The sequence below is a fragment of the Xiphophorus couchianus genome, chromosome 20 (assembly GCF_001444195.1).
Source record: "Xiphophorus couchianus chromosome 20, X_couchianus-1.0, whole genome shotgun sequence".
Classification (NCBI taxonomy): Eukaryota; Metazoa; Chordata; class Actinopteri; order Cyprinodontiformes; family Poeciliidae; genus Xiphophorus; species Xiphophorus couchianus.
The window spans coordinates 27,557,237-27,583,694 of NC_040247.1; the positions used below are offsets into that span (position 1 = coordinate 27,557,237).

At 40.5% G+C, this 26,458-nt stretch overlaps 1 protein-coding gene across 2 annotated transcripts in view; it reads left to right on the forward strand.

Moving 5' to 3' along the window:
• LOC114136196 (caM kinase-like vesicle-associated protein) overlaps positions 1 to 24,481 on the forward strand; it is a 46,157-nt gene extending 21,676 nt beyond the window's left edge. Inside the window, exons 1-11 of one of the 2 annotated variants that reach the window (XM_028004043.1) lie at positions 16,541 to 16,646; positions 16,756 to 16,863; positions 16,932 to 17,063; positions 18,249 to 18,323; positions 18,955 to 19,093; positions 20,447 to 20,567; positions 20,727 to 20,802; positions 22,138 to 22,274; positions 22,457 to 22,535; positions 22,897 to 22,984; positions 23,943 to 24,481. In XM_028004043.1, coding sequence (XP_027859844.1) covers positions 16,769 to 16,863; positions 16,932 to 17,063; positions 18,249 to 18,323; positions 18,955 to 19,093; positions 20,447 to 20,567; positions 20,727 to 20,802; positions 22,138 to 22,274; positions 22,457 to 22,535; positions 22,897 to 22,984; positions 23,943 to 24,257 — 1,257 coding nt within the window. In that variant the 5' untranslated portion in view covers positions 16,541 to 16,646; positions 16,756 to 16,768 and the 3' untranslated portion in view covers positions 24,258 to 24,481. Of the gene's footprint in view, positions 1 to 16,540; positions 16,647 to 16,755; positions 16,864 to 16,931; positions 17,064 to 18,248; positions 18,324 to 18,954; positions 19,094 to 20,446; positions 20,568 to 20,726; positions 20,803 to 22,137; positions 22,275 to 22,456; positions 22,536 to 22,896; positions 22,985 to 23,942 lie in introns of those variants that run through there. The other variant, XM_028004042.1, reaches the window with a different exon arrangement.
• The last annotated feature ends 1,977 nt before the right edge of the window (positions 24,482 to 26,458 follow it).

The following is a 26,458-nucleotide window of genomic DNA, read 5'->3' on the forward strand; positions in this document are numbered from 1 at the left end:
AAAACAGCCACATATACAATAATTTGACCGTTCTGTAAATGTGTGGTTGTAATCAACCTGTCTCTACTGTATGTCAGAGTTTTTTGGGGTTTTTTTGTGAACCCTGAAGGCATCTGTTTTGGAAAAGAAATGAAGAACACATTAGCCTTAAGCAACTGTGGGGCTGCTGATGAATCCATCCCATACTGACGCCACAAAACTCTGAGTGCCTGTTAGGCGCTATTCAACACTAAACTGACTGTAGCCATCAATAGGCTTGTTGTTTTGGTCATGATGTGTGTACAATAATTTCCCTGAAAATACAATAACGTTTTACTGTGAAGTAAAACTAACAGGTGAAACACAGATGAACGCTCTCAGTTTGTTGAAGGAGCGGACGGTCAAACATAACCGATAGCAGAGAATATGATTAAAAAGTGATTTTACTCTCATTTCTCACTGTGCTGAGTTTCATTCAGAGATAATGGGATACTGTATAACACCTGACGTGAGGCAGAACTGTCCTAAAAGTGGGCCGCTGTGTGTTTGTAACAGAAGATCCAGCACTAGACTGTCGCCTTCTGCTGCAGTCCGTCTCCAAACACTCACACAGCCTCGCCTTGCCGCGGGGCATCAGCTCTTCCCGCGGTGGCCGTCGCACCAAAACCCTCACTTCAAATACAATCCACTTAACGTCGGCTCTTGTTATTTTCATAGATAGCATTTCTCGAGTTCACTGCCAATAATTTGTTTCTCCTGTGCTCTATCAATTCCCCCGTCAGCAGTCCGGAGGGACTTTCAATTAGCGCTGGTCGGACATTAAAGCGGCGCCCGTTTTATTTATCCCCGCCTTTGGATGATCATTTTTCATGTAATGTCGATTTTAAGCGAGGCAATTAAAATTTCTGTCCACTGAAGCAGCGTACAGGAACAGGGAGCTAATGAGATTGGCTCGTGCTCTGCAGACGAGCGCTAAGCTTCTTCATGTGTAAGTCACTTCCCGGGAAAATAACAATAAAAAAGAAGAAAGAAAGGATAGTGAGGGAGTGCGTAAAAATGTTGATTAAAGCAGAATAGGATGATTTGGAGCTTGAGTCAAGAGCTCATGTACTAAGAAACGCCAATCCCAATATGCTTGGAAATGGAACAGAGATCACATTAAATTTTATTCACTCCAAAGTGTAAATAATTATCTGAAAACCCACTACTCTCAGACTGCAGGGTGTTGCTTGATATTTTGCATCAGCTCAAAACTGTTAGCAGTTTTAAGCTAAAGCATAAAGCTTAAAAATGTTCATTTCCATCAAAATTAACCGCATGCAAGATAAACGTGACAAAATACAAACCCGTTCAATAAATTAGAATATTATTCAAAAGTTAATTTACTTCAAAAATTTGACCAAGTCAAGTTTATTTTTATAGCACAGTTCAGCGAGAAGGCACTGCAAATGTTCTTTACGTCATAAAAACACCAATTGTTGACCAATTATGGAACAAACAGTGAACAGCGTCGCATCATCGCAAATTGTCAAGCAAATATACATCAAATATGTTGATCAGCAGTTCCAGTTGCTGGAACTGGAACTGCTGATGTTCCAGTTTCCAGCAACTGGATAAGTCCCTCCGGTTTTTCACAGATCTGCAAAATTCACACAAAATCCCCGATAAATCAGCAGATCCTCACATTTTTTCTGACTTTATTGACATTTTTTCTCAAAACTGGTCAAAAACATTGGGTTTTATTGACTGCTGCCTCATCGTCACTTGATGTCAAGTTGTAATCCGTGATTGATACAGTGAGGAATAAAAAGTCACACTTAACATCACACATTAGCGCAAATATTGTAAAAAAAAATTCCTTGCAAGTATTTCTAAATTGGCGCCTCAAAATCTATGATTTTGATTACAAAAAGACCCCCACCAAAACAATCGCAAAATCCTGGAGGCACAACTATTTATTAATATCTTAACAGTTTAATGGGCTTTATCAATACATTCTGGCAAAACCGGCCCTTTAAGAATGTTGCGGTTCTTAAAGGGCCAGCCCAAAATGAAGCTGAGTTTGACACGCCTGCCTCAGAGCCTCCATCTGTAACTAATATGTAACGTAATTCTGCTGGACGAAGAGTGGGAGCCTCCGTCGTATTACTGCGATGCATTCGGTGAACCAATCACTCAGGTTGACCTTTCTGTTTAATGCAAAAGCCTGTTTTCGGCAGTCTGTGTTTATAATCCGTAAAATCTGAATAATCTGAGGAACATGGAGGAATCCTTCTCCCTGTTTATCCCTGTGAATGGATCAGGGAGCGCTCAGTCGCTCACTCTAAAGTTGCTCCAGGTTTCTTGCGTCCGCCGTCTGTCTTGCTCCGGTCTGACCTCCGCCACACATTAACCGGCATCAGCCGGATCCGCAGTCGCACATTCAGACAATACTGTTATCATCCGGTTATTTTTTGTTTTATTTGTTGTTGGGTTTTGTTTTTTTTTTCCTTCATTCGCCGCGCTCACAGCGCTTTCTTGCATCACACCGGAACGACATAAAGGTACACTGCTTCTGACAGCAGAGACGTTTCCCAGGCTAAAATTAGAAATAGTGGGTGCATTGTTTGCAAATAGGAGAGGACAGAAAACGCTCCGACTACAGCAGATATAGTAGGGAATAAATAAAGGGGGCTCATATCTACTCAGCTACCACACCGTTCAGCCTGGGGATGAATTGTCAGCAGATGTTTTATAAAAAAAAAAAACATCAGACATCGACTGCTGGAATCTAATGTGTGTGTTGAGTGTGAACAGAAGGAACCTTGGGTATCTGCTGGAGGTGAACAAGTGGTCATTCAGTGGTAAATAGATGGTACATCAATAATAATCATCAATAATCGCCGGATATTTTCGCTGCTGACTAAACTTGTAGGCTGACATGGAGATGAGTCAGTTTGATTAATTTTGAGCTATTTTCAAAGCGCTGGTAGCGTTTACTGGAATATTAGATATCAGCATGTTACTTAAAGTTAAAAAATTCCTAGATTCACTTTCAATTTAATTTACATTTAATTCTTGAGACTGTTTAGAAATCACTTTTTAATTATGAAAATGGATTCCAGTGAAGAAACCAAAACATAAACAATGAAACAAACACTTACTGAAGAGAAAGTATTAAAGTAGTAGGTTTAAAGTTTATAATTCTACAAGTATCTTTCTCTGACATTTAAATGAAGTATATTTTGATTATTTTTTCCCCAGATAATGTCTGATGGAACATGAACTTGCACGTGAGAGCCACCTTTGGTTCGCCAGCGTACGGAAGAAGATTAGGGCCACTGAAAAAACACAAAGAATTCTGACTTTCAAATTTGACTTTAGTATCAGAATTTTGTCCTTTTTCTCTGATTTGTATCTTTTTTCTCACAATGCTGAGATTAATAGAGCACTCCACCCCAGGGTTCCTCCACACAGCTCCTCAAGACTAGTGGCAGCAACAGTAAGAAAACGCCTGGTGAAGCTGAGAGTCTGCTGAACTTATCATGCAAACTACAACGCTACTAAGAACGGTTCATTTTTTTAATTAAAGGTTTTATTAGCTCTAGTGGCCTTCATTTGAAAGTAGTTTGACAGGAAAGAGGCTAATGACAGATGGGGAAGACGTGCCGCAAATGTCGCCAGGCTGGGAGTCAAACCTGTGACCACCGCCACGAGGACTAAGGCCTCAATACGTGGGTTGTGCTTTGCCCCTGTGCCACCACAGCACCCCCGGTTGATGCTGTTCTGAGGAACAGGTTGTCAATGAAGAGCTGTTCCTAAGCCGCAACAAGCCCTGTTGCGACAACTTGCTGAAGAGGGAGTGTCAGAAGTAGTAGGAGGTTCTTAAAGAGACAGAAGCCCAATTGGAATTTGTCAGACATGGCTAAGAAGCAAAGTCAAATTTCTTTTAAGTAATTTTTATATTTACAGTGTTTTTATAAGAGCTGAAGGTAACATATTTACTTGACTGTGGTATAAATTGGCTAAATATGCCTGTAAAATCCATAACACCGCCCCTTTAAACTAGTGGACCAGAGTTGTTTTTTGACTCCAGTTGGGTTTTATGCGCTTCTTTAACTCTAAACTCTAAGGCAACAATAAGACAGGTCACAGATGTCGCCTAAGGTGATGGACAGGCATAATGTTTTTTAAAAATAAAGTCTCTTAATCACGGCACAGTCAACCGGGTCGAGGTTCTCTCCTCCTCGGATCACGATCTTTGAACCTCTGCCTTCAGAGAGAACAGAGATGTTTACAGCAGTTTGTTAGCGTTGCTTCGCCAACAACAGGAGCTCCTAAAAACAAGCGGAGCAGAAAGTACTGCAGACTGAGATTAAGCCATGTCTGATGCATCTCGGCTGCATAATGGTGTTACGTGTGAGAGGACGTGCTGTGAGCAGCGTGCTGTTCCTTCTCCACTGATTTCACAGCAGTAGCTTGGTTGAGAATTGTGCATTTGTTTCTTTTCCAACAGGAACATTACTTAAGAGCTGAGGTTTGATTTTACTGTGTCAGGTGTTTTGAGGTTTTTATTCAAACCTATATTTGATTTTCCTTCCACTTCACTGTTGTGCTCTACTTGATATTTGGTTAATCACCTGAAATCCTGACAAAACATTTTTGATTTGTGATTGATTATTGATTTCTATGGCTTTTAATAACAACTAACTAGGTGACCTCATCACAAGAAAAGACAATAATAGGATCCAACAGTAGAAATAAGAAAAAAAAAACACTTAGTTAAATGTCTGCCAGAAAAAAACACTTAAAAGGCAGTATTATGAAAAAAAAATTTTTTTAGCTTTACATCATCTGTTAATGTTATTCCGTCATCAAAAAAATAAAAAATACCTGGAGTTGATTCTTTCGTGCATTTTTGAGAAATCCTTCCATCTCCATGGCAACCATTCAGCTGTGCAAAACGCCTGGGTGGAGCTAGCTCCGCCTTTCTTCTCTAATAAACCCTCAGCACCAGCACTGGAGCTTTTCTGGTTGAATTCCCCAAATCTGATCAGCAATGTGATAGGCTGGTGGCTGCTAAAGAAAATCCTTTTTTGCTGAAATCTTTTATTTTATTTATTTATTTATTTTTACTTTCTAGAATGTGACACACTACATTAAATAAAAATATCCACACTGAAGACCTGAGATGCCCTCCGAAAATGCAAGCACAGCTTACTATTACTATTCAAGCGGTTGTGGCAGAGTCAGCTTATCTGCTGGTTTGAGTCGCTTTAATAATTGATGTGACCCAACCGCATATTCACCGTATCTGCATGACTTGCGGGCGTTGCATGCAAAATGCAGCACTTCTTTAGGTAAGGGTTGAACTGAGAGGGCGTTTGCCACAAAACTATTTTCAAACCACCAATGATAACAGCGGGTTACAAAAAATATTCTTTGGAAGTTGTCTGTGTTTTGTCAACTGAATTAGGATTATTTTGCACCGCCGAATCCTAAAGTGACATCCATTTTTCTCAGTCAGGTTTTTATTCTAATTTGATTTAGAGAAATCTGATCTTCTGCCTAAATTGATGACATTTTTGTGACTTTATCAGATCATTTCTGTTAATATTTTTCATCCAAAAAAGGTTTTAGGAGAAAAAAAAAAAGTTTTCTAACAGAGTGTGTTAATTAAATGTTACAAACTTGGATTTCTGTAAATTGAATAATAAACGCTGATAGGGGTAATTACATGTAAATCAAACATTTCGTCTTCATTGTGTAAAATTCTCCGTCCCTTTTCTGTCCTGATGGAGTCTCTCCTCCTGCTGTTCACTCACTGATCCAGATTCTCAGGAAAGCGATCCAGATGTGAGAACAAGTCGTGCATTTTCAGGGTTTCCCTCAGTGCACTATAAGCCTGGGGGGCCACCAGGCTTTACTTGTGGCCCCACCAGGCTAAGATTGCTTGTTTTAAGTCTTAAGCCTTTTAAAAATGTTTGTATTTTTTAAAGATTTTACAGTTGTTGTTCAGGTATTAATCTTCCAATCTTTTAATAACACATAATTATCAAGTGATATTTTAAAATTTCCTGTCAACTTTAAACATTTTTTTAACTCAAAAACATGACGGGCTGCTGAATGAATGACTGCCCTAGCAGCCAGCCACCGGGCTCTAGTCATGTTGCATCCATAGTTCAGAAAGTTGACCTGATTGAGCAAATCCAATGTGATTTTTTTTTTTGATTCAGCTCATCAAAATGACCCTAAGAAAGTTGAAAAACCCCAGATAATTTTTTCGGGATGTTGACCAGTGTAATTGAGATGATGGTTGTAGAACTTTGACCAAACTGATCAGAGAAGATTATTAGGAGTTTGGTTGAGTCGCCTCTTGCTGCAAGAAACTGACCTGAAATCTGCACTGAATGTATTCAGTCAGGAGCCGCTGCAGTATTTTCTAATAAGAATAATGCTGCAGTGTAATTCAGACGGAGAGCAGAGCTCGGAATGAGCGATGACACAAACGGCGCGATTGTTCCTAAAAGGTGCCTTAATGGTTTAATGTCCCTGGCTCAGAACAGAACCCCCATTCTTCAGCGCCGTCTGACAAAATGAGGGCTGTATTACGTCCTTTGGAGATTTGTGTTTTCTGTGACGCCTGCGCTGACACCGACAGGCGGGACGGTTCACTGAACTGGGATTAGGCGAGGGCTGAGGAGAGGAGGCTGGTAATTATTAGTGCTCTGCCAAAGCCGCCATGCTTCTGCTCCGAGCGCGCCGCTAAGCAGGCACCGCGGGACTCGGCAGTTTCTTCGACACAAGAAAGACATGAATCACCAGCCCAGCGAGACAAGCAGAGGAAAAAGAGACCGCCAGACATGAATAATTAACTCGACTATGTATTCGCCCACTTTTTAAAAATTTTTGCCACCATCTTTATTCCGATCCAACAATGAAGGCAGCTTTCTGTCTCTTGTTGTGCTGGTTTGGCTTAGCGTTCAGGTCCGTATTCCTCCGCTGATCGTCCAAAAGCTGAAACGGCAAAAAATAAGAATAGATAAAAAATTTGATATCCTGCATTTAAACTTTAATCAGCACTATAAAGAACCCTAGAGACTGGGAATGCAAACTTTTATGTCAGTGCTCCCATGAAGCTATTTCTTCTTGAAGTCAGAAGTAAAAAGAAATATAAATTCACATGAGGTACTGTAATGATGCAGAAGGAAGAAGTCACTGAATGAAGTTTTTTGTGTAAGGGCACTGAAATAATGTAGCTTGGACCTCATAATGTAAAATATGTAAAGATGTGTTACTTTGTCTCTACTTCTGGTGTCCCATTTTGTCTTTACAGTTAGTTAATAAACACAGCTTTCTGTCAAATCAAAGGAATTTATTCTCTTCATCTAAGCTAAAATGTAATGCGAAAGTATTCTTTAACTTTTTCAGATTTTATCTTGTTACAACGGCAACAAACCAATTAAATAGGTAGCATGAAGGAATCATATCATGCCATGATCTACAGTAAACAAATATAAGACCAGAGGAGAAATATATGTTCCTACACATGTGTACATATGAAATCCTTTCATTTGGAAAGAGCTGCACAATCCATTTCTAAAGCTTTTGAACTACTGTGAGCCACAGTAGGAATTGTTCATCTGATAATCCATCATGTTCTGCTTAATCTAGGATTGAGTTGCAGAGGGAGCAACCTAACTTGGGAAACCCAGACTTTCTTCTCCCAAGCCACTTGGGCCAACTTCTCTGGGAGAATACCAAGGCAGAGCGACATAGTCCCTGCAACGTGTCCTGGATCTTCATCTGAGTCTACAAGACCATAGGGAGGATGTAGAGCTGGTTCAATGTTTGAAAATCACACTGTTCCTCCTGAATCCTAGGCTCGACTATCCAGTGGATGATCCTCCCTGAGTAGACTTAGGAGGCTTTGGAGTGTGATCCCTATAGTTGGAATACACATTGCGGCCCCACTTTTTAAACCAGGGGACCACTACCACCCAGGTCTGCCAGTCCAGGAACCACTCCCTATGTCCATGCGATGTTGCGGATGGGCATCAACTAAAGCACCCCTACAACGTTCAGAGCCTAAAGGAACTCCGGACAAATACCATTACATCCACCCCTGGGACCTTGCCACCAACAATTGGAACCATTACTCACAAAAGAAAGAAACAAGGAACGGTGGGGACCCATAACCAGGGTCCGCAGCCTATCCAAATTACTCCAATAGCCCATCAACTACTCATCCAGGAGGTCACAAAGAACCCAGAAACGCATCTAACGCACCGGAGTTCAGTTCAAGGCTTTAACTTGCCTCAGTTAAAATCAGTATGAAAGACAATGTTCAAAAAAGTCATCCATAGGAGAGTTCAATGGCAAAAACAACTGCAGACCAGGAAAACCAGCAGCTCATCTTCCAAACATCTGTCATGTTCCGTGTTTTTCTGTGTGTTTATTTCGAGTTTTCTGTGTCTCCGTGTTGTCCTGTTCTCCCTTCGATTACTCCCAGGTGTTTCTCGTTCCCTAATTACCCCCTGTGTGTCTGTGTCTTTGTCGGATCCTTGTCTAATGTGCGCTCAGTCCTTCGTGTTGCCCTTTCTTTATACCAGTTGCTACCGACGTTGAGCCCTGGCTTCCGCTCAGTCATGCTGCCTGTGTTGTTTGGACTAGGTTTTGACTGTTTTTGACTTTATTTATCATTAAAACAACCATTAATCATCTCAACCTGGGTCTACAGCATTTGCCTCACCACCTTCACACCACCATTACATGACAACATCCCGATGATCCCAAGACTGATTATCCTGTAGAGTGATAAGACAAAGATTCTTTCAAAGATGTCCCACCCATTAAATCTGGGGTAAATCTACACAGAAATTAAGGGTGGGGTTGGGGAAAAACTATCATACTAAATACCAAACATGCTGCCGTGGTAGATTAATGGTCTGGGGATGCTTTACTGCTTTACTGCTTTACTGCTTTACTGCTTCAGGACCTGGTTGACATGCCGTAATTGATAGAATCATAAATTCTGCTCTGCTGTCTTAAATCCTGAAAGCAAATGTCTGGCCATCAATTTATGACCAGAAGCTGAGGAACTCTGGGGTTTTGCAACAGATTAGGGTCTGGAAGTACACCAGCAGGTCCACCTCTGAATGACACACACACACGAAGAAGCAAAGTTAAGGCTTTGGAGTTGCCTGGTAAAGTCTTCAATTAGAAACCAGAAAGCCTTCCAGTTGTGGCTCAAAACAATTCTGTAAAGAACAATGGACCAATATTTCTCCACATCGATATAAAACACTCATTGGCAGCAACAACCATACTTTTCAAATATGGCCAAGTTGGTGGGAATATACTTTTTTTCCCCTTTAATAAATAAACTCATCATTCGTATTCATTGCCCCCGTTGCAATACATACAACATCGCTTTCTTGAACGGTTTCGCTCGTAATAGCAGAGAGTCGATGAAAGCCATCCTTCTTCTGCCGCCCGCTGCGGAGATTTATGCGACTGTTGCCACGCTCGCGTGTGCTGACCTTATTTTCTTTTCAGCCGATGGCGAAAGCGCTCTCATGGCTCTCGTGGGAAATATCAGGAAATCAGAAGGTATTAAAGCAAAATTTATGTCAAAGACGTTTGTTTCCTAATAGCTGCAGAGGTTCTCCGAGTGGAGCTGAGGTCACAGCTAATCTCAGGATGGCAGGATGATAAGTAGAGGGTCCGGTGTGACGCTCTTGAAGGCTGCCAGGAGGTCAGTTTAAAAGAATTATTAGCTTACTTGTACAAACACTCATTTAAGACTTGAAACAATAAAGTCCTGCCCAGTTTTAGAGATGAGTTCTAATACTGTAAGGGCCGTACTACTATATTAATGTTTTGATTTTTGCAGTAACCACTGAATTGTGTTTAAATCCAAGCAGAAGATTAAAGCAGGAAACTAATAAGATCGAAATCTTATTAGTTTAATGTAACAATCCTCAGATTGTTGAGCAAGGTTCTGTTAAGGGAAGAAAATCCCTTGTTTGGTGAAGAGAATGCAAGAATCTGTGAGTTATAGTAAACGCTCACTCAACACCTCCAACCTTTCTGGCATATATTCAGAATGAATTCAAAGTATTTTCTAACTAGAGAAACATAGTGCAACGTCTCACTCGCTGTTTCCATCGACCATAGAATATTAGCAGAATATTCGTACTGGAAATGCAGCTACTGTTGAGTCTGTCTTGTTTTTCTATATCTGGGGTAAATCATGCTATAATGTCACCTTCCTTTTAATCCAGTAATTTTCTCGCCGGCAGCTTCAACCTCCAGGAAAAGGAGGCTGAATTTGGCGCAACACCAATGATCTTCCTGAGTGAAACACGTACTCGAAATGTTTCAGATTTTCAGAATAACCGTCTCATTAGGAAAAAGTTATATTTGAATGGTTTACGTGAACAACATATTGCTGATTCTTAGGTAGCTAATCACACCTGTAACCTACGTTGTGTGTCTGTTTTGAGCGTGTGTTTCTCGCAGGAAGTGAACGTTTGTTTCCCACCTCCATTTTCTCCTTATTAATCACTGGAATTTGTGTAAAAAAAAAAAAATCATCCAATGCAAACATGACTGCAGTAAAAGTTCATACAATAGCATTAGCTGTGACATGTTTGAGATGAATTTTAACTTGGTGCAAGTTTATTTGAATGTTGGACCTGCCAACACTTGCCTTTATTTACTGTGTAAAGATACGTCAACATGACGGCACTTTAAGCAGAAAAGAACCTCTATGGATTTTAGTCTGTAGTGTAGAAGTCTCCCTTTTTTTATCAGGGAGTGCTCTGTATTCCCAGATACTATGGTGTTTTAGCTTAAAGCTTATCAGGGGGGGGGGAAAAATGAAATTCTCTGAGGTAATTTAGCTGAGTTTCACTCCTTTAAACACACTGATTCAGTTGACAGAGGAAAGGAATCTTGCAGCAATAATAAAGTAAAAGCTAAAACAAAACACCAACAGGAAAGATATATAAAACATACTGTTAATATAACGTTGCTGACAGGCAGACTGACAAATATGTATATATAAAAGGTTCCTTTTGACTCCAGCAGCTTGCAAGCTCACCATGACAACAGCTGAAAACGTTGAATGAAATGTTTATCAGATGGTAAAGACCTTGACGGGCTCTGTGAAAGTAGTTGCACAGAGCCACTGATACTTTTACACTCAGACTGATGTTAGAATCTCTTTAGAGTACTTCTTTGAAATGGTATTACTACCAAATTTGTACTCTTGTAGTTTATTGTCCAGTGTCATAAAAACATTTTTTTTTAAGTTTTATGATTGGTGGAAGGTAACAGTTGATCTATTTTCCCTTTGCACGGAAATTTAAAAAAATGTGGTTTGATGATGAAAAAACTAACAGAGTTTACCCTGGAAGTCAGAAATACGATTATCAACCTCAGCTTCATAATCCTATATGGATTACTTTAATACAATACAGTCAACTTAAAAATAAAATGTGTGACGAACACAATAAGTAAGGATGTAGTTTACAAAATAAAAACAATAAAAACTGCAAATAAGGTCCAAAGCTCTTATGGCATGAACTTTTATTCACATCCCAGAGGAAGTGATGTCAAACAAGCAGTGAAAGGCAACCAGCAGCGAGCAGGACAACTTTAATTATTAGCATTGACAATAAGTTTGAGCTGCCTTTTTAGCTGGGAAGCCATACTATTTTTAAATAATTAAAATTAGAAATAATGCAAATGTCATGAGTACATCCCAAAAATGAGCTAAATCAAGATAAGATAAGATAATTTTATTAGTCTCCCATAGGAGAAATTTATCTGGAAAGCAGGGGCAAAAACTGCAATACGACAATAAAAGCCCATCCAAAAGGACAGTAACCATGAATAAATACATAAAAACAAAAAAAATACATAAAAGCACAAATGTCAGATTGGCAGTACAGTCCCCATAACCATTTCCATTCACATACAATGCATCCTCTACATGCTACTCTTGGTCATCGTCTGGACCTCCTGTTATTCTGTCCAGGCCCCGCTAGTCTGCCATTTATCAGGTTAATGGAGAGAGGTACAAATGAATGTTTCAGACGGTTATATTTGCACAGGGGAACCCTGAACCTTTTCCCAGAGTTCATAAGAACATATTCTGATGCGAGCACATGTGACCCATCAGACACGATGTTCTGAGCTTGCCTGATGGTGGCTGTGGATCCGGAGTGTTGATCTTACTTGCCATCTTCACCAGACTTTGAATTTGAGTTTTTAATTTAACAGTAAGATTTTCAAACCATCCAGTAATGCTATATCTAAGGACAGACTCGATGGTTGCCCTATAAAAAAAATCAACATCATCATTTTAGAAATGCCACACAATCGAAGTCGTCTTAAGAAAATAGATGCTGGTGAACCTTTGCACATACATTTGTCACATGTGTGCACCAACTCACATCGCCATCTATGTACAAACCGAAATATTTAAAAGATGTAACCTGTTTGATGGCTGTAGGACTCCGATCACTGATTGATTTAGGATCCAGAAATAATAACAGATTTGGAGGTGTTTATCTGTAGCTTATGAGAGTCGCACCATAAAACAAGCTTATTTACAGCAGCTTTATGACTGTTGGTTTTGTCTGTTAAGAGACTGAGAATAACAGCATCGTCTGAAAATGTTATTATGTGCTGATTGGGTTGAAAACTGACACATTCACTTGTGTACAAAATAAAAAGGTAAGGCGAACTGACGCAACCCTGGGGGGCCACTGTGCTGCTTAACTTTGAATCAGAGAGAACTGAATTGTATTTTACTTGCTGAGATCTTTTGAATAAAAAAGAATAATACCACTTAGTTAAGAAAGGATTATTAAATCAGGTTTAATATGCTGCAAAACAGAGTTATGAAAGCTCTGGAGTCGCCACTGTCCTGCACCTGGCGTACCACAGCTTGAGAACCGTGGAAGTCGTGAATCCTGTGCAAACAGAACCTGCCTCTGAAAACACCTCCACCAGTCCTGGAGGATTTTATTTCATCGGATTAATGCAGCGGGTTGTTTCATTGCATAGAGGCTTACCACCCAAAACAACTTATTTCTATAAGATGCATTTCCATATTATACCACTGCTGCAGGTAGACTAATCCCCCTCACCGCTCCTTGAAAAAAATCTTGACAGTGCATATTTTGCACTGCATTTGCCCTAATCCGAAACATTGCTAAGCAATTCAAAAGCTTCCAACCCGATGTCAGAAAAGAAGGAGCCCCAAACGTTTCCCCGCCGTCGTTTTCTGAGCCCTACGGCTTCACCGTTCCCGTAAAGACCAGATGGGGGACCGAGTGGCCCCCGCGGGTTGACCGGGTCACACTCTGTGCTGCAACGCATTACGAGTCATTGACTGGCGCTCCCGAGGGGGGGATAGCAGTCAGAACTTAGTGCTCTAATGTTGCTGATGGAGCCATTATCCTGTCTCCATTACATGACATGGCCAGCACCCCGCTACTGGAAAATGTTCACTTATTGCACAGCTTACAACGAGCTCTGTGTTTTAAAAAGAATAAAATAAAATAAGAGCGGCTTTGAGCGGCTTGTTGAACATGAGAATGTTTCTCTTTAACTTTACACGATCACTGTTACCTTGTAAAGGAAGTTCAAAGAAATTCAAGCAAAAATTTAGTATTTATTTACAGAAAATTAGAAAGTTGCAGCGCTTTCAGACCTCAAATAAAGCAAAGAAAACAAGTTCATGTTCATTTAGAGACAACAATACTAATGTTTTAACTCAGGAAGAGTTCAGGAATCAATATTTGGTGGAAAAGCCAAGAGGTTTTCAGAGGGGTTCAGTGCAGTGGGCTCTTCATTTGGCTCATATCATTCATTTTCTAAATATGAGCAATACTCGAGTGTTTAAAAACAATAAAGTCATTGTAGTTTTCTTTTGGGGGGGAACAACGTGGAGTTGCTGACAAAAGGGACATGTTAAACTTTGCATAATCAGTTCATTCCCGGTTACTGTAATTAGCATTAACCCTATTTTTGATTGAATAGGGCACCAAAACAGTCCCCAGCCCAGGGCCCCACATCCCTGTAAATCCGGCCCTGTATTTCTTTAGTGTATGGTTTCTACAGCTGCCATATCTGCTCAGATCCCCCAGCTTGAGCTGAATTGTCTGATCTACAGCTGAACCAAAGGTCAGCCTCTCGCTCTGTGACTGCACGACGCAGACTCAGGCCTCGTCTGAGAGAGAGACGGTAGACAGTAGTCGCCTCGCTCCGGCCCGAGCGGCTTCCTTCGCCGAGCCTCGTTCATCCAGATTGGATTGAGATGTGATGCTGCGGCGCCGCCGTGAACAGATTGCCACGTTATGCTACACTTCTCATGCTGGCTGTGCTTCTTTACATTCAAGCATCCATCACCCAGAGTGTCAGTGCAGATGGTTGTTGAAAAGGAAAAGGCTAAGAAATGAATACACACACACACACACACATATATATATATATATATATATATATATTTTTTTTTTTACCCCAAATTCCCTCTAGGAAAATCTGCTGTGCTGAAGTTTTTCAGCGCTGCTTTGCTTTACATACAAACACCTTCAGCAATCCGATGCTTATCAGTGAAGTGCTGTGCTGTGCAGCTTTTGAGAGATATTAGTATTATTTATTTATTTATTTAGTCTTATTCCAGGACAAATGACTGATACTTGGTACTCGCTGTTTAGGAAATGTGTTCTTAAGTCTTCAGTCGGGTTCACATGAACAACATGTTACAACTACGTTGTTAATAATTGTAAGAGTGATAAAATAAAAATAAAAAACATTCTCTTGGAAGACGTAGTAAGAGCAAACCTCACCTTGTATGAAGGACTGTGTGGGAGAAGTGGAGAATGAAGAATGTGAATAATATGGACTGAAATAGGGCATGTTAATGTTCGCTTGATCAGTAGCATCAAATTAGTTGGAAATATTCCCATGTTAGAACTATACATTTTGGTGTAGTTCATAGATGATAGGGTGAAGTGGAAGTAAAATGAGAAATAAAACTGAAAAGTGCGGCATGCATTTGTATTCAGCCCCTTTGAGATTATCTTTTGCAACCCTTTCATAAGCTCAGCCAGTTTCGCTGTATATCAGTCTTCCTTTGAACTTTGACTATTTTATATTTTTGTATCTGTCAAAAATATAACAGATATGTTATATCTGTTAGATAACAAATATATCTGTGGCTGCCGCCAATAGAAATCAAACAACATTAGGCTCAGTTTATTATTCAAAGTAGTTTAAAAAGTTTCTCTCTAAGGAAACCCAGCAGACTGCATCCAGTTGTTGATTTGCGGCATTCACTCTACCTGGACCAACACGTTGCGACAGAAGACATTGTTGTGTCATGATGCTGCCACCGCCATGTTCTACCATGGCAGACTACAGTATTCTTTTATCTATTCTATCTATTCTTTCATAAAGCTGTAATTTATTAAATAAATCACAGATTGCTGTCCTCACTTACCTGAGCGTTGGATTTCTACAGCTCTCCCAGAGTAGCTTGTTAAAAACTGACCCTTTGTTTTGCGGGGTTTTTTGTTGCAGTAATAGAAACACAAGAATGGCCTCGACCATTTGGAAATGATTTCTTGCTGGAGGCGTGGACTCTGCTAGTTTTTAAAAATTGGATCTGATTTTACCCAATCGCTAGCATTTCCCTGTGATGTATTCAGCCGTGAAGGAAGTTACGCTGTGAAGCTTCCCGAAAACTACATGCGAACACTACATCCAAAATTAGACTTTTGTTAAAAGCCCATGGATCAACACGGACTGAGTGGATCTGTTCACTTCCTCCGCTGCCATTTCCAAACTACAATCATACACCAGCAGACTGCAATTCTAAACAGTGCAGAAAATTGACATCATCATTCACCACAAGTCCTTCTGTTCACTGATTGGCCAGGATGAAATCCAGCTCAATGGGAGAAATCCCAGACGGAGCTCTGACGGGAGATGAGAATTGCGCAGAAAGAGAATTTGCCCGGCTAGTCGAAGAATAACCACAGTCTGACTCCAGACCTCAGTTTGCAAGTTAGAAGTTCAAGACAGGCCAGTTAAGAGGAAGGATTTGATTTGGGATCATCAACTCCTCTGGATGCTAAAGTTTCCAAGAGTCACAAACAGAACAATGATCCCAAACAGAGCAACAGAATGGCCGACAAAGATTAGGATGAAGGCATGAATCAGTAAAAAGACATGCAGCGAACACCTCAGAGAGAGCTGCACAAACCAGAGTCTGGGAAGAAATTTTAATGAGCTGCCGCAGTAGTTCACTGATTTCTGACTGATGAACATCTCTTTATCTTGTCCCATACTTGTATTGTTCCCGGTTGTTTAGAAATGCAGTAATAGAAACACTAGAATGCTTTCTTGCGGTTCCTGCTCCCCGACTTTTCTCGCCATCTGCCCGCAGAGAGAAATTTGTCAGGCTAACGCTTTGAGGAAAAGATGGCGGCGCAGAGCTGTGGGACTGAAGCCGATATCGTCTTGTGGTTTTTTTTTTTGTCTTTCTTTTTTAATATTACAGGATTATGGAAAGCTTGGCTACAGAAAGTTAAATGAGACAAAATGCAGCATTAAAACTGCCTCTGGTGGCCTACGTCGTATGGTAGCGTTCTCAGCATAAAAGAAAAGTAAAAAACTGTTTTTTTTTCTTTTTTGCAAAGTCATCATCCAAAGTATCACAATGCAGTTGGAGGCTCTGAAGTTTTCCCGTCTTCTGTCTCTCTCTGTCGTTCCCAGGTCGGGCGTGGCCATGCCATTTGGCTGTTTAACGGTTGGGGAAAAGAAGGAATACCACAATCCTTCGGACGTGACGGATAAATATGACCTGGGTCAGATTGTTAAATCGTGAGTATCTTTAAGTCTGCCTTATTGTGGTGTAGAGATGCGTTTTAACACCAAACGCTTCTTTTCAGGGAGGAGTTCTGTGAGATCTTCAGGGCCAAGGACAAAGCCACCATGAAAATGTACACGTGTAAGAAATTCCTGAAGAAAGACGGGAGGAAAGTCCGGAAGGCTGCCAAAAATGAGATCCTCATCTTGAAGATGTGAGTTGGGGTTTTTTTATTGGACAGCGTTAAACTTTGTCAAATTGGGTTTTTTTTGCCTTTTTAAATAGCATTTTTAAGCAAGATAATAAAAAGTGAATAGAAAGAAGCAGCTCAAAGTGAAAAAGTTTACATCTAAACTTGTTTTTTTTTAAATCTAAATTGGTTTTCCTGATTATCTGGCATTCAGTAAATCCTGCTGTGGCATAATCTTATTGGACTATTTGTTGCTGACAGAGAGATAAGTGTGTTATTTTCTCTTTCTGAAGACTTTGCGAACACATAGCCACATTTCTAAAATTGCTGATTTTGCAGCACCTTTGAAAGTCTTTTATTTTGAAACAAAAAGCAGTCCGTACAATTTAGGGGAAAAAAAATTAAGTAAGGCAAAACAAATCATCAAGGAAAAAAAAGAACACATTCATCACAAAGTAGACAGTCAATTGTTCCAATATTTTAAAAAGCTTGAAGTATCTAATATTATTGTTATTGTCAGCGCTCTTACTTTTAAGTTGTTTGATAAAATCTAAGTGGCGCATGAATTTATACATGTGAGAAATGAAAAAAGTTGGAATTTTCTTATTTATTTATTTTTTACGCCAAGTTGCAGGGATTGGTTCGATTGAATGAGTTGGGCTGAAACAACCTTTACATGTTCAAGCATGATATAGAGAACAATTCTCAGCTGCATCTGCAAAGCATCATTTTCCTTCAATACAAAATGCTTGTCTTTATATTCGTCTATTACAAGGGAAATGAAGTTTTCTTTCCCTCTCACCATTGTTTTTTCAAACCTCCTGATGTTTTAATTACAGTTATGAATCAGTAACACCGATCAGGGGCCGACGCGCAGCATAAACGTCCCAACACGGGATTTTTCTCTCCCTGAATGACTCCTCTGGGTTCATTCAGGACTCAGCCGCTGCGCGTCTAAATCTCCTTCTGCGCTCACGAAGGAAACCGCTTGTCACCTCCGAAGAGGTGGCAGAGAAATACACGACTTTTTATTCCGTTTGCTCTCTGTAACTCAGGCGAGGCTGGTCCGCTTCGTGCCAGGGAGTTCAGCAAAACATTGCTGCTGAATAATAAACGTCGTAAATTACATTCTTGAACTGTGGTTTCCTCGCCTTGCTGCTTTGGCTCATCGAATGACATCGGTCTCTCCCTGCCTTCTGCCTTCCTCAGGGTGAAGCATCCCAACATCCTCCAGCTGGTTGACGTCTTCGAGACCAAAAAGGAGTACTTCCTCTTCCTGGAGCTGTGAGTTTAGACGTCTGATGGGGGGGGAATAAAAGGCTTCCAGCTCGTCTCTACCCCCACCGAGCCGCTTCTGTAGATGGAGCTCTCCTGGGGGAACGGGCCCCGAGCAACACCGGTGCCCGAGCGGATTCCGAGAGAGCGGCTCTCGGCTCCGCATCATTTGGTATTCAGATGCGATCGCTTTGGTCGCTCCGTTCTCTTCTTCCCCAATCTCTCCCGCCCCCCCGGTTTTAGGGGAATTGGGTGCATTTCTGTGGAAATTCTAAATGTGGAAATGAATGTTTCCCACTGAGAAGACCTGAGGGATTTTTTGGTTATGCAGAAAATTCAGCAAACAAGAGTCATCCGTGGGGAAATGATAATTATCACTCACCCCGTGGACGATCCTCCGTTCTTAGAAAGACAGAAATACCTTCTCGTAGCTGAAGTCGGTTTTTCTGCGTTCTCTAAATTACGAGGAGCTTCTCTCACGTTTATTTGTCTGATTTTCTTTGACTTTATTGCTTTTGTTTTTGAGTGGCAAATGAACTGAAGAAGAAAGGAAAAAAAAAAAAAGGTAAAGCAAAATGTAGCTGGCTTGCAGAAATGAACAAACCTTTTATTGAAATTTTTTCTGCCCACCTCTCCGCAGCGCGACAGGCAGAGAGGTGTTCGACTGGATCCTGGACCAGGGCTACTACTCGGAGCGGGACACCAGCAACGTGGTGCGGCAGGTCCTGGAGGCCGTGGCCTACCTGCACTCCCTGCACATCGTTCACAGAAACCTGAAGGTTAACGGCTCAGCGGCAACACTGAGAAAACACTGAACCCTTACCACGTATTCTTTTGGTTTGGTTTCCAGTGCAGACATTTCTGCACACTTGAAATAAGACAAAACAAACCTAACCTTTTGAGCAAGATACAGGAGCTTGTTTTAAGTCAATAATTCCTTAATATTGATGATAACATATTTATTCCACAGCCAGATTATTTCACTGGCAGGATGGGAATAATGTCTTGTTATAAGCTAATAATCTGATAGTGGAACTAGAACTTTTTCATCAATATTAACACATTATTGACTTAAAACAAGCTCCTATGTTTTGAAAAAAAGTTACCTGTAGTTTTGTCTTATTTCAAGTGAACCTGGATAAAAATACTTGGTAAGATTTTGCGGTTTTTCAGCAAACACGTCTGCAACGCAGAAAACATAATCTACTATTTTCTATGTTTATAGCGTCTAACTGTGGGGTGGTCAAAGTGTGGCTTAGGGCCCATTTGTGGCCCTCTGAACGGTTTTTGAGAGGCCCACTCTTAATGGTATCAATTATTACTTGGTGGCATACAGTAGGTAATTGATTCATATTTAAATTTTTTATTACTATTATTTACAAGGCAAGACTTTCACAAGTTTCAAATAAAAAATGAAAATATTCTTAAAGCTGCAGCATGTAACTGCTATAAACAACATATGTTGTACATATGGTCACCCTCCTCAGTGATGGTATTTGTTAAAGCTGTCACCATGTTGTGACATTTTAACATGAGACAGATAATCTGAAAAGACGGATCTCGTCCACCTCCTCCCTGAGGTGTTATTGCCTTCTGAAGAAATGAACCGTTCCCGACCAAAAACAACCAATCAGAGCCAGGAGGAGGTACTCGGTGCTGTCAATCATACTCGTGTATGCGTATTCTCATCTTACTGTTACAGGAGAACTGTTTATCTGTCGTCATCTGTGGTCATGATAACTAGCCTTCGCACTCCCGACAGGCTAGCTGTGGCGTAGCCTAGCAGAGTGCAAGCTGGAGGGTGTGAGCAGTGCGTACACTAGCGTGATTGACAGAGCTAAGACCACTGTTAAAGCACAGTCTGAAAATAAGTTCATAGTCTGAAAGGATTGTGAGCAAAGCCGTGAATGTTGTGCAGATCTGACGGATTCTAAGTGTTTCTTGCTGTGGCTGTACATTTTGGAATATTAAAAGGATTTGTTTCAAAGTTGAATTATAATGAAGTACAAATTAAAACAGATTTTTTTTTTTTTTCTGTCATTGACTTACTTGGATTCTCCACCAAAAATATTCATTTTAATCGTTAAACATAGTAAGCGCGGCACTTTTTGTAATTTGTTCTTCACCCACAGTTGGAGAACTTGGTGTACTACAACCGTCTAAAGCACTCCAAAATCGTCATCAGTGACTTCCACCTGGCCAAGCTGGAGAACGGGCTGATCAAAGACCCGTGTGGGACACCAGAGTACCTGGGTGAGATTATGAAATGTGGTGAATCAGTTATGTTTTTAAAAGGAAAAAAATTATTTCCTTTATTTAACCAGGTAAACCTCGTTGAGATCTAGATCTCATTTTCAAGAGTTATAATGTAGCACGAGGTTCTGGGTCATTGATGATGTTTTTCCTGTTCAGCCCCTGAAGTGGTTGGCAGACAGCGGTACGGCAGGCCTGTGGACTGCTGGGCCATGGGTGTCATCATGTACATACTGTAAGTTATCAGAATCGTCTCTAATTAGTCATCTGAAGTCCAAATACAGAAAAATGTGTGTTTTTACCCCAATCATTACATGCATCAAAACCAATTACCTATATTATTTTTGATCAACAAACACGTCAACTACTAGCATAGAAATTGAGTGAGCTGGTATTTTTATGTGTCTTTTACTTAATAAAATGTAAATAAGATTTTTTTTCTTCTTTGATAGTTCTTTTTAATGCCTGTCTTTTCTTCTTTTTTTTTAAATTTTTTTTACAAGAAATAACCTCCTGTGTTGAATAAAAATTATTTTAGACCTAAATCTAATAGGTCTGAATATCTAAGCCCTTGTTCACACATAGGTGAGTATTTCTAACAAATAAATATATCCGCCATATTGTTGAGAAGAAATTATTTCATGCGCACGGAATCAGTTTGAGAGAAGTTTTCATCCACACGAACCCAAACAAAGTCTTCCCTGACTGTTGTTTTAAACACGCCAAACCCATAGGGGGCAGTGTAGCGCAGAGCTAAAACTTGTCAGCCAATCAGATTGCTTCAAACCAACCACAACTTCCTGTTTGGAATTAAACATGATGCAAGGAAGTTAATTTGTGTGGACAGACATGCAGGCTGAAATACTTTTAGACAGCCTATTATAATTTAATGTTTCAATTGTCGATATTTGTAATTTTATGACGTAAAGCCCTTTGTAGTCCCTTGTTCTTGAAATGAGCTATACAGATAAAATTTGATTAATTGATTGATTATGTAAAGTTATTAAAAGCCCAAGATGATGTCGATTTGGAATCATGTTGAAGCAGTTACGTTGATATATTGGCGCATTACTTTTTATAAATCATTGTTTTTAGTGATTTTAAACAATGTTTTTGTGTGGATGAAAGGTCAGAATGCATAAAAAATGTATTTATTTTATTTATTTTCCCAGAAACAAAGCTGCGTGTGAAATAAATTTAAGTCTAATTTTGGACCTGAGATTTGATGCATAAACGGAAAAAGTCTTGGAAATCTCAGTTGTATTTAAAACTATCACCTCTATCAAACAACCTGTTCTACAATTTATTAATTTTTTTTAATGTTCTTGAAATAAAACTTTTTTTTTTTTACATCAGAATTACTAGATCAGGCATAAAAAAGAAATGTATTCATTTTATTTATTTCGAACATGATAGAAATATAAAATCACACACATGAACAAAATAATTAGGAACATCAGTACTGGCCTGATCGGTGCATCTCTACATTGACGTTCTCAAATGTGGTCTGTATATCTTACAAGGATTTCATGACCCCCACTGCTTTAAATTTTTTATTTTTTTACCACAGTCTGTCAGGCAACCCTCCGTTCTACGACGAAAGCGATGATGACGATTACGAAAACCACGACAAGAACTTGTTCCGAAAAATCCTGGCGGGCGATTACGAGTTCGACTCTCCGTACTGGGATGAAATCTCCGATTCAGGTACTCTCAGTGGCAGCTTTTTACACACACACACTTCACACACTCCAGAAGGAACCTGCCTGTCTGCCTTCCTTCCTTCCTGTTGACTTTTCAAAGCCGTTACGGTTGTGTTGTCATGCCGTCAGGAAGTAAAACCCTTTGTCTCTCGTTGCGTTTCCTTCCCTCTGACTTCTCTCTGACAGCTAAGAACCTGGTTGCTCGTTTGATGGAGGTGGATCAAGACCAGAGGCTGACGGCCCAGGAGGCCATAAACCATGAATGGTAGGCGGAGGACTTTTTGATATATCGTGCAGACTAAATCAGAGTGCCGGGAACTGAGTGTGCTAAACATGATTAAAAAAACCTCTCAAGAGGTTTTAAATAAAAAATAAAAAAATGAATAAATAAAATCCAAGATAAATTATCCTGAACATTTTGGACAGATTGTCCCTTGGTCTGCTTAGTTGTACTGGACAGGTATTTCCAACAACCTTTACCCTTTAGTAATATTATAACCTTCTAGGACTGCACCGAAAGAATAGGACTAAAATATCCCATGTTTATGAAAAAGTATTAGCAATCTGCAACTTGTTTTTGGTGTGAGTGTAACCCATCGTTTTCTATCCTCCTCTTTCCTCTGCAGGATCTCTGGTGGCGCAGCTTCAGATAAGAACATCAAGGAAAATGTGTGTGCACAGATAGAAAAGAACTTCGCCAGAGCTAAATGGAAGGTGAGCCCTTTTTGTTCTCTTCCTCCACCAGCTGAAGGCATTTCAGGTTTCACTTCTCGTTGCTGTGAATTTAAAGAAAAAGATTCCAACGGCTCCTTGTCGTAGCTTTCGTACCGCTTTAAGGTTTCCACATGTTGTCACATTACAGCCACAAATTACAGTGATACTGGAGTTTTATTTGAACAAACAAAACAAAGTAGAATGAAAGGGTACGGAAGATGATCAGGACCACTGATGGAAGAAAAAATATATACTTTCTTTCCCTTAAATTTCTGACTTTTTTCTCAGAAGATTAAAGCCAGAATTCTGAGGAAAAGTCAGAATACATATATATATATTTTTTATTTGGCCCTAATTCTCTTCCATAAAAAGAAAAGGACATATTTCACAAAAGGAAATCAGCAGTGCTCATTTGTCTTGAGCTACATTTACTCTAATCCTACACAAAGAAAGCAACTCTCTTCAGAGGACATGGCCGTCCTTCCTAACTGGAGCGGCACAGAGAGCTAAGAGGTTCCTGGTGACTCTGAAGGACCTGCATATCCACATGTTGTTTGTTGCTATGGTTTCTCTGTTTTCTTTTCTCTCTTTCTGCAGGTTTAGAGTCAGACCAATAAGGTGTTGACTTGTGTTCTCTCTACGCTTCTTTCTCTCCTCTGTGCATGTCTCCTCATTTCCTGACCTTTCTCTCTTTCTTTTCCATCTCCGTGTCCTTTACACTTGATATGAACTCAAAGCAATTTCTACCAAAGTTTTATGTACGCATATTAAGTGGAGTATCGTGGCAAAAGCCGTAATGCTCCGTTTATGAAAGTAAATCTGCTGGGCCTCACTTTGACACTCGGACAACTGTTCTGAGTGGCACAATGCTGGACAGGACACGCTTAAGGAAAAAACAAAAGTATATATATATACTTTTTGTGTATGTGTGTAAAAATTCCCATTCCTCCTCTTACAGAAAGCTGTGCGAGTCACCACCATCATGAAGAGACTAAGAGCGCCTGAGCAGAGCGTGTCGAAGCCCGCCGTCCCCGGAGCAGCTGCTGACCCCACGGCTCCCCAGGCCTCTGCCAACCCCTCAGCGCCTTCGTCTGCGGCCGGGCCCGACGGCGCTCCCGATGCCGCCGGGGAGGAGAAGAGCCAACAGGCGGCGGCGGAGGAGGTGGCGGCCCCGGCCGAGGAGCCGCAGGCGGCCGAGCCCACGTCACGCTGCAACGGCGAAGCTTCCGCTGCGCTTCACACGGCGGGCGAGGCGATGGATGAGCAGAGTTAAAGCCCCGCCCACATCCCCCACGGTACCGGCCCTGTGTGAACTCTCCTCCTGCACACTGTACATTAGCTGCTAGCATGGTGACACTGACTCTGCTTCTCCCTCACTTGCAGCATTAGCATCATCTCATGAAGGCTGTGTGCTTCCTTCCCTGAGCGCTGCCTTTCTGTTTATTCTAACCTGTAAAGCTCTTTCTTGTTAAATAAACAAATGTGTCTCAAACTTGAGCTTTAGAGAGTCAAACGAGTTCATCTGTTAACCCGTTGGCTCACACCTAAAGCCTGCCATTGCAAATCGTAATGAGAGTGTAAATAAATGAGTGACATTGTATTAAAACCGATTTTGATTAGCGCTTAATAAGCCGACAAGGGGGAAATTACAGAAATGGTCCCCTGTAGGCCACCATACTAATCAACAAAACACATGGAGGAAGGTGCTGCGCCTGGAAAAACATTCATACCCTCGAACCGTTCCAGATCCTCATCATCACAAACTGCAGTGGATTTTTTTTGATAAATCAGAGTGAAACAATGCATAACTAATACGGCAGGAAGTGATTATGGCTTTCAAAATATCTACATTAAAATCTGAAAAAGCTCAGTCAGACTGACTGGTGACCATCTGTTAACATTAAATTCAGCTGATTCTTAATCGGATTCAGGTTTGTACTTTGACTAGACCATTCAAACACACGAATACGCTTTGTTCTGAACTACTCTCTCGTAGCTCGGACTTTGTTGAGGGTCATTTTTCTGCTGAAAGTTGAATTTGGCTCCAGCTTTAAGTCTGAACTTTCTATCTTTTCTGCTCCATAAAATCCCAAAAAAAATCCCAACTGAATGAGTTTGTGTTTGTATGGAGCTAAATTGGGGCCATAAAGTTGGTTTAAAAAATAAATAAATAACTGAACTTGATAGATAAAAATATTTAATCATTTAATCTGAAATGTAGTTTTGAACTTTTTTGTCAGTTTCTAAATTATTTTTCAGCTTCAAAATGATTTAGGGAGTTTCAAAATCTTGAATCTGGAAAGCAGTTTTGAAGACTTCTCAATTTCAAAACTGTCAGTTTAAAAATTATTTTTGTCATGTTCAAAACTTTGCTTTCAGCTTTCAAAACAATTTTTTTCAAGTTGGGGGTGGGGGAAAAAAATCTAAAACTTAATGGTCACAATTTAGCTCCATACGTTTCGAGAAAAAACGATCAAAGGGTGTGAATATTTCTTCATGGCATAATGTGTGTTTTCTTTCCACATGGGAAATAATTGTACCTGTCCATTCCTTCAGCGTCTTTACTTCCTGTTATTGTCCACTGAGCACCGGAAGCTCAGACTGGCGGCTGGGAGTTCTTACACCCGGTCCTGTACCTTTGAACGAGGCAGCTTCACACATAAGCACACAGACGCCATGTTTCCTTTGCTACTTTGCTCAGGAAAGAATCTCCTGGCTGTTAAATGTAAAGAGCCTGTACATAGAGACCTTTGTAGAAGTAGCTAAAAACAGCATGCATCGTTTCCCACTTCGTAGAGAGCTACGTTGTCGCCGACTCCGTCTAACCGAACGCCGCGAAAGCTTCATCCATAGAGCGCGCTGTGGCACATTACCGCCCCCGTGTGGTCACAGCAGGACCAACACGGTTCTTAACGCATAGCAGTTCTTAAGCATCGAAATGATCGGCAGCTGTTTGTTTTCCTCAACTCGCCACATCCCGACGCCTTCAATAAGCCGATGTCAGCCGCTGTTCTTCTGCTAGATCTCCGCTTGCCTCGTTGCTTTTACTTGATATCCTGACATTTGTGCTCTGAAAGCCGCACATGTCTTAATATTTGGCTGAAACTGTAAAATAATTTCTAAAAAAACAAAAACAAAAAAAAAACATTAACCAGGCGAATGTGAGGAAAGGTTTTTGTTTTTTTTCATTGAAGTTTTTCTTTTTGCTATTTGTTTCGTTTTATTGCAATTTTTGTTTTATCAACAGTGCCCTCCCGCTCATGGCAGTCCTGGTAAAGATTTGCTAAAAGCCTTAAATAAAAATACATAATTAGTAATGTTGCAGCATTTCGCAGACCTTCTGCAGCTCCAGCCGGATGGTTCGGAGCGTTTTTCACATTTCGGCACAGACAGACAGACAGAGATCTTCCTTCAGCATGATCTTTTCTTTTCAGCTCACCTGACAGTGATGTGGGCTGAGCTGTGAAGACTTTC